General features: G+C 43.0%; 1 protein-coding gene across 8 annotated transcripts in view; it reads left to right on the plus strand.

Moving 5' to 3' along the window:
• Nucleotides 1-12,802, plus strand: part of DOCK4 (dedicator of cytokinesis 4) — a 281,325-nt gene that overhangs the window by 138,542 nt on the left and 129,981 nt on the right. For all 8 annotated transcript variants that reach the window (XM_064142114.1, XM_064142115.1, XM_064142118.1 and 5 more), the window contains 2 exons: nt 633-765; nt 2,101-2,189. In XM_064142114.1, the coding sequence (XP_063998184.1) occupies nt 633-765; nt 2,101-2,189 (222 nt within the window). The remainder of the gene's footprint in view (nt 1-632; nt 766-2,100; nt 2,190-12,802) is intronic.

Consider the following 12,802-nt stretch of genomic DNA (forward strand, 5'->3'; position numbering starts at 1 on the left):
ATTGATCAACTGTATTTAAATCCAATAGAAAAGGCAAGGAAAATATCTTGTTTCAAATCTGTTTTCCTTGGTTGCTTGCTTTCTTTCCTTAAGAGAAGGGAATAAATTGTTCTTCTGCCTTTTGTCATCTTTCCTCCTCATGTTTCATCTCTATTTAGATTTTTTGGCATCTGGTCTATTACGCTCTTGCTAGCCAAGCAACTATTTGGAAACAGCATTTGTCTACTAAATTGTAATGGCTCTATCACAGTACCTCTCATATAAACTGCGAGTAGCAATAACCACACTAAAATAATTCTTATGGGAAACAAATTTTGGAAAAACTGTTATATTTGAACTCTGAATTGGTGGTGCCATAAGCAGGCTGTCACAGGATACCAGAAAATGTTGCTTTGTTGAGTCAAATTCATGAAAGTATGAGCAGTACCTCTGGTCTGAGACCTTTTTAAATCACCACGTTTGGTGGACTTTCATTTGTTGTGCTAATGTAATACAAAGATGGACCAGGCTTGTGTTGAATACACTTGTCATTGTCTGCTCAGACCTGTCACCATACTAAGCTGGATTGTTCTCTTTTGTAGTTTTAAGAGAGGCAGTTAGATTATGCAACAAATATGTGTTTTGTTTGCCAGGACGAATGGGGGCTGGAGAAAAGAAAAATGCCTGCAATGTGCAGTACAGACGTCCCTTTGGCTGTGCAGTCCTCAGTATCGCAGATTTATTGGCAGGAGATTCAAAGGACGACCTCGTCTTAAAAGTATACATGTAAGGAATGTCTTTTTTCTTAACCTCTAGATATATCTTAGAGCTAGTTTGCATCAGAAGCAGTGTAAGTAACTGTAATTCCTTTCTCTTCCATTAAAGTGTAGTAGTCAATTATCTTAATTTGGGAGGTTTTGTCACAATTTGGGAATGTTGATTAGCGCTACAGTTGTGATCTTAGAGTGGGATAATATTAAAGGTCACAATCTTTTATGTCTTTGTACATTTCAGTTACTGATGGAGAATGAAACAAACAAACACCAAATAAACACACCAAGAAACAAACCTAATCAACTAAGAAACTCAGACAACAAACAAACCCACACATTTTAAAATGAATAGTGGACTAAATAGTGTGTTTTGACTGATAGTACTTGGAAGAAAGTTCAGTCCTGGAGTTGTGGCAAGGCAGCACATGTAATTTCCAGCTGATTTTGGAATTAGAGTAAGAACTGTAATTCTAACAGCAAGAACAAGACAGTAAGAACTGTCTATTCTAAGTGCATGAACCTAGGATGTGTGTTGTAATGCACATGAAGATGTTCTGTTCCTCCTAGCATTGACACTCAGTTCTTGAAGGCGTGGAAGTCTTCCAGCCAGCCTTTCTCTTCTCCTATGTATCCCTCTGCTGAATTAACGCTGCTGGAATCAGTGCTGCAGAAAAGCAACGTGGTGTGATAGTGGTCATGTGGACTGGTGCTTACTTTAGACTCCCCAGATGTTGAAGTCGAATGAGTGTTTGGTGTTGGTTAACAAATAATCTTTTTTAAAGGCCACAAAAACAATAGAAGAGTAAATGTTGATCAAAACCAGATTTGATGCTAAGACTAACTCCAGACTAAACCATGAAAAGCAATCACTAGAACATGGTCAGTGTTTCCTTATGGAAAATCCGCTATTCTCTAAAAGTTATACTGAAGAGCAATTTGCATTTTCACTAACTGCTGCCTGAGGATCACATACTGTTTTAGATATCTTTGAAGTGTACAGCACAGGTCTGATAAAACCAGCTCAGAGTCTTGTGTCACAAGATAGATTTCTTTGTGGCTTATTGCTGAAGGATAGATCTATGCAGGTGATGAACCTGGTCACAGCTGAGTTCCTGAGGATAATTGCTCATATCTTTCTCCCACCTTTTACCTCACAAAGCAGATACTCTCAAGTGGTAAAAGCACTCTCAGCTTTCCCTTGGAGACAGGCAGTTTTGTGGGGTTTTATTAGCTCCTAGTTCATTATTGGTTTCTTGGTTAAAAGAGGATTTACTTAGAAATATATGGTGAAGCTAGTTTGAAAGACTTGCATTCCTATTCAGAGTTAAGAAAGTTATCATTTTTCTAGGTGCAACACAGAGAGTGACTGGTATCAGATCCATGAAAACATCATTAAAAAGCTGAATGCACGTTACAACTTGACAGGCTCCAATGCAGGTGAGTAAGTTGCCACATTTGTTTGTATTCTTCAGGTTTTCATAGTTTGCAAACGAAGTGGCTCTGTTTTAGAAGGGCTAATTTCTATGAAGGAACTAATTTTTCATAGACAGAAAAGTGCTTACCTTAGATTAAAGTATGTGATACTGCTGTTCAAGTGCACGTTTAAGAAAAAAGGTCACTGAAGAGAAGAGCAGCACAGAATTTTAGTAGTGCATGTGAAGGCTGAAGAGAGAAAGAAGAATGCCACTCAGTACTAAGCAACTAAAAGATAAACTATGAAAGGTTATTTACATTGCACACGTGACATTTGTTCCTTGGCAACTGCTTAGCAGCCTGAAAAATCACTTGCAAGGCTTTAGCAATACTTTCAGATACTTCTGCTGACACCTCATGGAAAATATTGTTGTTACACTACTTTTTATTTTTACTTAGCTGTCTTTTTCTATAGTAGTATTGAATGGGTGGGTTTGAAGCCTCGTTAACCTTGACTGTCATGTTAGAGAAAATCTTGCATTTCATTAGACATGGGTCTGTCTCTCCTAGGAGCTGTCGTAGTATGAGCTAAATGTAGGAAAACTTGAATTTTTGAGTGCACTTGCCCTTTTCAAATCCTGTTAAAAAGACCTGAATGGAGTAAACAAATAACAGTGAAGATACTTCAGACTATTATATATCCCCTAGGCTTGTTCCCTCTTCAGATTCTGTCCTGTATAGATGTTCAGCTCAGGAGACTTTGTACAAACTCTTTGATTTCCACAAATTATTGTCTCCCACTGTTAACAATTTATCAGAAAATTCATACTATTCTTCATGAAAAAAAAAATCTTCCAGTTTTCAGGGTAAAACTAAGAATGAGCTAAAAATGTACTTTCAATGCCTGGCACTTAAAACATTTTGCCAGACTATAGCATTTCTCTTTAGAACTCGAAACCCCTATAAGTTTTTCTGTTTCAACTCATGACAGTTCTTAAATACAGAATCCTCTTGAATCTTATTCTCAACTTGTGTCTAAAACAGATCAAGTAAATAACCTTCTTAATACAGCCAAGACAGGGATAGAGGACAGATCAGAGAAGCATTTAGGTTGGAAAAAAACTTCAAGATCATAAAATCCAACCATTAAACCTATTCTACCAAGCCCACCAATAAGCCATATCCCCAAGCACCAAATCTAGATGGCTTTAAAGCACATGCAGGGATAGTGACCCAGCCACCTCCCTGAGCAGCCTGTTCCTGCTGACAACCCTTTCAGTGAAAAAGTTTTTCCAAACATCCAACCTAAGCATTCCCTTGTGCTGCTTGAGGCTGGGCCCTGACGTTATGTCAGCAGTTACTGGGAGAAGGTGTTTATTCCTCCTAGTGGATGCAAGAATAGGCTTCAATCTCATGTCTAATTAAACATCATTTGCTGGAATAGGAATTGGAATGTGTTTTCTGCATGAATTTCCAGCCTAACAGAGACAAGCAGGTAGTGGACTGGGTTGCCATTTGCCACTAGTATTGACAATTGGTGTTGGGTATCATCTTACTGGAAGACACCTGGTATCCTAGCATAGGCAATCAAACTGGTCATGTAAAGGCCAAAACATTGCTGCATTGTTATTTCTTACCTTGAGTTTGTAATATTTGTAGGAAAAGTCCCATTAATTATTAAACAAACTGTCTTTCAGTAGTATCTGGAGTGCAGTTGGCTGTAAATTTTTTTTTAATTGAAACTAGTTAAGATGAAGAAAAACAATATTGCTGCATAAAGGTTGCCCCTAATTGCATTGGTCTTACCAGGAAAGTAATCCGTTTCTATTTATCTGTGGGACCACAGGCAGAGAAAACAGTTCCTGACTTCTCTCAAACTGTGTAAAATCATTCTTTATCCCCTCACAGTGTATTTTCAGTAGTGAAGCCTCACCAATATTCATTGAGTTTACCATAGCAATTATTTACTGCAATGTTCAAGACATTTTTCAAAGACAGAAAATGTCTTGATTCAGACTCTGATTTGGAAAAGGATTTTCAGTCTGTCTCGCACGTCCCAGATGAGCTTGCTAATTGCTTGGCTTCCCAGACTTCCCTGCAGCAACTATTCAACTTTGTGTATGATCAGAAAATATTCATCATACCATGGGGAAAGGCAAAGTAGCTCTAAAGCCTGCCAAGTAGCACATGGTTTTCCTAAGTGTGATGTGTATTCATCTACCTTTCACAAAACCTGCAGAGAAGAGATTTAAACCTTGGTCTTGTGTTAGATGTGAATATTCTCCCCAGTGAGTTATCTTATGAAAAGCATATTTCAAAAATGATGAAAAATCTACTACAACTTCCTTTTTTATCACCCTCTTTAGAGAAGAAAGATTTGGTTTTAATGAAATGCTTTTTGCTTTAGATACCTAACATTCTCACGTATAAGCTCCTGTGTAAATGCCAGTTTGGCTTCCCTTGACAACAAGTCATGAAAGGCTGCATGCACCAGATGGAACAATTCTCGAGAGCCGAGACAGGGATATGCATACTTTTCAGTTGTTACAGCCAAAGGGGTGAAAATCATTCCAAATCCTACAGAGATTACATTATTGGTGTAATAAAATATAAATATATCTACTTCTTTTTAGCTTTAAACTCTTGTGTGTATTCCATGAAAATAGCGAATGTGGTGGGAAGGTCTTTTCCTGTACTATTATTGTGCAATGTTTTGATGAGCTAGACAAGGGTGATGTAACCTAATTGCATGCTTACTGAACACAGTGTGATGTATTCTGTAGTAGCAATGCCAAACTTGTATTTTAAACTCCACTGGAAATGCTGTTAATTATACACTGAATTTAGTTGATAGAAAGACTTCAAGTTTTAGTAAAAGCATTCAAGGTGGTGGGGTTTTCCTTGGTCCTCTTGGCTTAAGCATAAATTCTTCCCCTTTTTTTAATACAGTGGCAGTGTTAATTTTTTCAGCTGTTACATAGAGGGTCAAAGTACAGCTTCTGTATACAGAAATGGTAGGGGTTGGAAGGGAGCTCTGGGGATCAAGTAGTCCAACACTCCGACTAGAGCAGGTTGCAGACAAAGCTGTCGGGGTGGGTTTTGAAAGTCTCTAGAGCCTTAACCTCTGTGGACAGCCTGTTACAATGCTTTGTCACTTTCAAAGTAAAGATGTTTTTTCTTATGTTTAGGTGGAACTACTTATGTTTGTGCCTGTTGTCCTTTGTCCTGTGCCAGGCATTACTTAAAATCTGTCTCCCTCTTCTTGACATTTGCCCTTTCGATATTTATAAGCATTGATAACATCCCCTTTCAGTCTTCTCCTTTCCAGGCTAAACAGACCCAATTGTCTCAGCTCTTCAACCCCATGGGATGCTCTAGTCCCCTAATCATCTTTGCAGCCCTCTCGAATTCTCTCATAGTTTCCAGTCTCTTGAATTGAAGAGCCCAGAACTGGATTCAGTACTCCAGATGTGGACTCACTAGGCCATATAAAAGGGGGAGGAGTACCTCTCTCAACCTGCTGGTCACGCTCACTCCAAGATACCGTTGGTCTTCTTGGCCATATGTGCACAGTGCTGGCTTATGGTTAACGTACCTACCAGAACTCCCAGGTCTGTATCTATGGAGCTGTTTTCCAGCAGGTCAACCCCTAGGCTATGTGGGCTACTCTTCTTTAGCTGCAGGACCCTACACTTGCCTATGCTGAATTTAATTTACAGTTTAGGTCATAAGTATTATGTAGTAATCCTTATTATAATCATACTTTAAATACATAAATATACATTATACAGTTTAGATCATAAAAGGAATGAAGTAAATAAATACTGTATTGCATTAAGTAGTTGCCAGGAACATTTTTTTTATATGGTGGAGGCAAGATTTGAATTGGGAGACTGTTTTTCAGATGGATACAAGTTGTAGTTCGATTTGTAACAAATTGTCCTAAGTCTGTCAACCACAAACTGTTACTTCTTTCTTTAAAAGAGAAAGATGTACAAGTAGGTTTTTCAAATTAATAGATTACTATCTGTAATAAATTAAAATTTGTTTCCATGTACCTGTGCAAAAATCTACATGCAGAGGGTCATCCATAGTGATGCTGCCTAGCAAAAGAAGGCTGGCCAATAAATGGACAACTGTATAATGACCCCTACTGAATCATGAAGAAGTCAAAGCCCATATTGTTGGGAAATGTTTGCCAAGAATCCCATCACATGGAAGGACAAAGTGTCTTCTTAGGGGAAAAGTTATTCATCAAATCATGCAGTTAGTTATATTGGAAGAGTCCTCTCAGGTTATGTGATCCAACACCAGTTCAAAAAGGAACTAATTTCAAAGTGGGATCTAACATTCTTGAAGTTCAATAAGATTGCTCATTCAAAAACAAGTTTAATTACACTGCTATAATTTTAATTCAACTAGACTAAAGTATGTTTCATAAAGCAGACAGCCTTGGTTTTAGGGAGCCTTTGTTACCTTACATGTGTTATTTTTTTTCCATGTTCACACTACATCTCAGTCTAGGTCAGGGGTTGTATAAGTCTTGTACAAGACTTGGTCAGAGAAGGCACAAGGTAGACCATCCCAGTGCATGAATTTCTCTGACAAGACACAGATTTTGAGACAAGTATGGCAATGGAGGCTGTTGGATAGAAAGTGGTATGTGCTTTGGGGTAGTATGTCTCCCCACATCTACTTACCTGTGTCCAACAGCCTCATGACACAATGTCTTCTTTCCATGGGTACTGTCAAACACTGAGAAATTAAAAAAAATAGGTGGAAAACCATTTACTTTGCCTATTTCATCTTCTGTGTCACAAAAAAAAGTTTTCACTTAAAAATTCCTTGGTTCAGAGGAGGAAGCCTATTAAGAATCATCATTCCCAGGATCACAGGATGTCAAGGGGTTGGAAGGGACCCAAAGAGATCGAGTCCAACCTCCCTGCCAGAGCAGGACCATACAGTCTAGCTCAGGTCACAGAGGAAGGCATCCAGATGGGCCTTGAAAGTCTTCAGAGATGGAGACTCCACAACCTCTCTGGAGAGCCTGTTCCATTGCTCTGTGACCCTTACAGTAAAGAAGTTCCCCCTTGTGTTGAGGTGGACCTCCTGTGTTGCAGCTTATATCCATTGCTCCTTGTCCTTTTGCAGGGAACAAGTGAGAAGAGTCTGTCTCCCTGTTCCTGACCCCCAGCCCTCAGATATTTATAAACATTTATTAAATCCCCTCTCAGTCTTCTCCAGACTAAAAGGCCCAGGTCCCTCAGCCTCTCCTCATAAGGCATGTGTTCCCTAATCATCCTCATAGCCCTCTGTTGGACTCTCCTGAGCAGATCCCTGTCCCTTCTAAACTGGGGAGCCCAATACTGAGTGCAGTACTCAGATGAGGTCTCACCAGGGCAGAGTAGAGGGGGAGGACAACATCCCTCGATCTGCTGGGCACACTCTTCTCAATGCACCCTGGGATCCTATTGGCCCTCTTGGCCACAAGGCCACCTTGCAGTAGAGAAACTGTAGAAGCCTCATGAAGTTAGATAACTGAGTAGTATAATTTTTCTTCACTTTGTGTCATGAAAACCTGCAAGAGACCAAATACATCAGGGAATTGATAGCTCTGTATAAGTTTACTTTTAGGAAACAGTATTTCTAGGAATAGAGCTGTGGTAACTTAGTATTTTCTAGATGGAAGTAGTGTGTCTTGTGTTTGCACAACACTGCCCCAGCAGTTCACAGCATTACCCAGAGTTGCAAGGAGAGCTTTTTCCTATGAATCAGTGTGAGAAGTGGTGGATGGGAAATAAAATGTATATTGCTTGCTGCAAGAAGCTATAGCTGTTAGCTACAGTGCAGAGTTCAGTGGAGCAATAGCTTGTAGAAAATGAGGAGGAAGGAAAGCACAAGTGGTAGCATATACATGAAGTACCTAACTTTTAGCTAACTCTTGGACATAGATCACAGAAGTTCCCTCGTGTTTGTCATCTCTCAGCAGGGTTCACAGATGTATTTTGTGTCTACACATCTTTGATGGTTTGGATGTTACCTGACCCCCACTCTTATGAAATCACCCTGACTAGACTCAGCTGGCTGGAAATTAAGAAATGAAGCTTTATATTTACAGCTTAGCACAATATACAAGCAGATATTTACCATATATACAGCTATACACAGTTTAAAAGTAGTACAGAAACACAATAACCCTCCCAGAAACAGTCCCCAGGAGGCTCCTGACCCAATCCCCCCTTCCCCCTCCCTCTTTCTCTCCCTTTAGAAATAACCAGATCAACCCACGTTTATCTCATGTGATAACTGGGAGACTGTGAGTGTGATGGTTTGGGTGTTCCCTGCCCCCCCACACTTTAGAAATACCCAGACTAGACTCAGCTGGCTCTGGGAATATAAATGAAGCTATTTATTTACAGCTGGTGCAATATACAAGCAGATATTTACAGTATATACAGTTAGATACAGAAATATACAAGGTAAAAGGTAATACACAAACACAACTCCCCTCCCAGAAACCTGTGTCCCCAGGAGAGGCTCTCAACCACCCCTGCACCTTCCCCCTGCACCTTCCCCCGCCCCTCTCGACCTTACCCCAGTCCTAAGGAAGAATAGAGGTTCGGCCAAGAGGTGAAGAAGCAAAGGTGGGTTAGGCCAAATGGAAGGTGAGGTTGGGGAGATGCAGCTCAGTCAGCAGCCCAGCCAGAGTGAGTGAAAATGGCGAGAGTGTTATCTAATGTTTTCATTTCTCCTTCCCAAACTCCTTTGAGACTCTGAGGGAAGTAGACATCACCATTGTTTTCCTTTCACAGCCTATGATCTAGTTCTTCTCACCAAAACATTTTACTCTGCTTCAAACTAGCACAGTGAGATAAAAGGGTTAGATCACAGTATCAACAAGGTTGGAAAAGACCTCATAGATCATCAAGTCCAACCCTTTACCATAGAGCTCAAGGCTAGACCATGGCACCAAGTGCCACGTCCAATCCTGCCTTGAACAGCCCCAGGGACGGCGACTCCACCACCTCCCCGGGCAGCCCATTCCAGTGTCCAATGACTCTCTTAGTGAAGAGCTTTCTCCTCACCTCAAGCCTAAATTTCCCCTGGCGTAGCCTGAGGCTGTGTCCTCTTGTTCTGGCGCTGGCCACCTGAGAGAAGAGAGCAACCTCCTCCTGGCTACAACCTCCCCTCAGGTAGTTGTAGACAGCAATAAGGTCTGCCCTGAGCCTCCTCTTCTCCAGGCTAAACAATCCCAGCTCCCTCAGCCTCTCCTCGTAGGGCTGTGCTCAAGGTCTCTCCCCAGCCTCGTCGCCCTTCTCTGGACACGCTCAAGCATCTCAATGTCCCTCCTAAACTGGGGGGCCCAGAACTGAACACAGTACTCAAGGTGTGGTCTAACCAGTGCAGAGCACAGGGGCAGAATGACCTCCCTGCTCCTGCTGACCACACCATTCCTGATGCAGGCCAGGATGCCACTGGCCCTCTTGGCCACCTGGGCACACTGCTGGCTCATGTTCAGGCGGGTATCAATCAGCACCCCCAGATCCCTCTCTGTCTGGCTGTTCTCCAGCCACTCCGACCCCAGCCTGTATCTCTGCATGGGGTTGTTGTGGCCAAAGTGCAGCACCCTGCACTTGGAGCTATTGAATGCCATCCCATTGGACTCTGCCCATCTATCCAGGCAATCAAGGTCCCGCTGCAGAGCCCTTCTGCCCTCCAGCTCAGTCACATCTGCCCCCAGCTTAGTGTCATCTGCAAACTTGCTGATGACTGACTCGATGCCCTCATCCAGATCATCTATGAAGATGTTAAAGAGGATGGGGCCCAGCACTGATCCCTGAGGGACACCACTAGTGACTGGCTGCCAGCTGGATGTGGCACCATTCACCACCACTCTGGGTCCGGCCCTCCAGCCAGTTCCTAACCCAGCACAGAGTGCTTAGATTAGAGTTAAGGCAGAGGCAGCCACAGAGACCAGAGCACCAGAAAGAAGGCACAGCTCGAAGTGAGAGCTGAGCAGTGTGTGAGAAGGGAGTGTCTTCTCTGTATTTTGACCAGTTGCATTTCTCAGCAGAAGAACGGGTGATACAAGGCACATGTTGGTGGTTTTTTATTTTCTTCTCACAGCTAAGGATTTAATTTCTCTCAGTAAAATACTTCAGTTAGTCTTAAACCAGCACAACATTGCCACCATTTAAAAAGCAGGGCATTTGTTTTAATTCCTTCAGTTCTATGACAACTTATTAATCTGCCAGGTTTCATTTTCCTTCCTTTTTGTGACAAGATTTGTTCTATGCGTTTCATTTTGATGGGTTTTAGAATTAGTTGTCACTACAGGCTGTTATTTGAAATGCGTTTAAAGTAAGAATAATGCTGATACATGAAATACACAATGAATCAAGGCACTCCTTTTTGTTCTCAGTAAGTGCTAAAGCTGGAAGAGAGTTTGGCACATAGATTGTTCACAGTTATGTGACCCTGAGTAACAACCTGAGCATTTAAAAATGTCAGGTGTAGAGCAGGTTTTTAGGCAAGGGTTTATCGAACTGTGGTGAATAGCCCTAAAGGACATAAAAATGGGCTTAAGCATGTCATAAATAACAGGCATAAACTTGCGTTCATGCAAAATAAGGCTTTAATAGAGTTGCAGGAATCAAGCAGTGTACAGGCCTGGGTGCGCAGGGAGGCTCTGCTCTGCCCTAACGCACACCTTTTGTTTTTAGTGTTCTCTTTTTATACCCTATTCTATTACAGATTCATTACTAATTCTAAGAAAAGGTTGGGTTGTCCTTATCAGTTCTAAGAATGGGAGGTGTCTCTTCCACGCATGTCTCTTTTTACTCGGTGGTCCCTCTGGTGGTCTTCAGGGATGAAGTAAGGGGTCTTCAGTGATGAAGTAAGGGATCCTCCTCAAGTGTCCGCTCCTTGAACTCCAAACTAGTCCTCTGTTTGCTCATGTGCAAAGGCTGTGTCTTCCACCTGCCTCCCTCCTCCACCAACCTTTCTAGCTTCTAATTATTTATTGCTGTTATCTTAAGCCAAGTGTATGCTTCTGTGATGGTTGTGCAAGGAGGAGTGCAGCTCCATTCAAAACCCCCCTTCCTCCCTGTCCTGGGCCTCCTGCCACGAATTGATCGGATCAAGTATATATGTCTCACAAGCATGTCCTGTCTTTTTTACCTGCCTGTCTGCATTGCAGCCAGAGGCGGGAAAACAGGACAAAAGAAACCCAGGCAACTTAGTTTCTTTGCCTGAGAGGGGTTCCATGGGGACCGCGCCCCTGTCCCGTGGCAGGCCTGTGCGCCCCCATTCTATGGAAGACAACAGCCTGTGGGTTCTGCCATTTCCGTGTCTGCTTGGGTGGTTGCCAGAGGTGATTGGGTGATTGTGTGGTCAATGAGACCATTAGCCTCGGCCATTACCCTATAAATGGGGGTGAACAGGGGAAAAGGTGCTGGCGTGCTCGTTCATTCCACGCTGATCTGCCGCTCGCCCGCCCGCCCGCCGCCTCAGCCCTCAGCCACCGCCTCAGCCCTCAGCCACCGCCTCAGCCGCCCGCCGCCTCAGCCCTCAGCCACCGCCTCAGCCGCCCGCCGCCTCAGCCCTCAGCCACCGCCTCAGCCGCCCGCCTCAGCCGCCCGCCTCAGCCGCCCGCCTCAGCCGCCCGCCTCAGCCGCCCGCCTCAGCCGCCCGCCTCAGCCGCCCGCCTCAGCCGCCCGCCTCAGCCGCCCGCCTCAGCCAGCAGCCCACGTGGAATTAGCCACAGGGCTTCTGTTGAGTATTTTCCTGCCTATGTTTTCGGGCCACGGACATTAGGGACTAGTGAGTATTCTCCATTCTTGTTCAAGTTGCTAAAGGATTTAAATCAGCCTCACAAGCGGCGAATGAAGCCGCCAGACTCTCTAGCAAAGACATTTTCTGAAACCTTTCAAAATTCCATTGTGCAGAGACATTCTGTAGAATAGTTCTGCTAACTGCATCCAAGAGCTTGTGTGGAGAGTTGTAAATAGGTTTGGGGGATTTATTTTGTGTATATTAATAAATATTTCATAACTTTTAAATCTGCCTCATTGCATTTTCCCCCAAACTCAGATTTCAACTAGTCCCACTTACAACAAGAACTTTACTGTTTTCAAGTACTTGTTATAGATAGATGGTGTTGTTCATCAATCTCATGTAAAAAAAGCCTTTTCCCAAATTCAGGAATAACCAAATTGTTAACATTGGTAGCTTAATCTACAGTGTAATATCACAGTATCGCAGTATTATCAGGATTGGAAGAGACCTCACAGATCATCAAGTCCAATAGCACCAAGGTTGGAAGAGACCTCACAGATCATCAAGTCCAACCCTTTACCACAGAGCTCAAGGCTAGACCATGGCACCAAGTGCCATGTCCAATCCTGCCTTGAACAGCTCCAGGGACGGCGACTCCACCACCTCCCCGGGCAGCCCATTCCAGTGTCCAATGACTCTCTCAGGGAAGAACTTTCTCCTCACCTCCAGCCTAAATTTCCCCTGGCATAGCTTGAGGCTGTGTCCTCTCGTTCTGGTGCTGGCCACCTGAGAGAAGAGAGCAACCTCCTCCTGGCTACAACTACTTGAGGGGAGGTTGTAGCCCGCAATAAGGTCACCCC

This window comes from Pogoniulus pusillus, chromosome 4, assembly GCF_015220805.1.
Source record: "Pogoniulus pusillus isolate bPogPus1 chromosome 4, bPogPus1.pri, whole genome shotgun sequence".
Lineage (NCBI taxonomy): Eukaryota > Metazoa > Chordata > Aves > Piciformes > Lybiidae > Pogoniulus > Pogoniulus pusillus.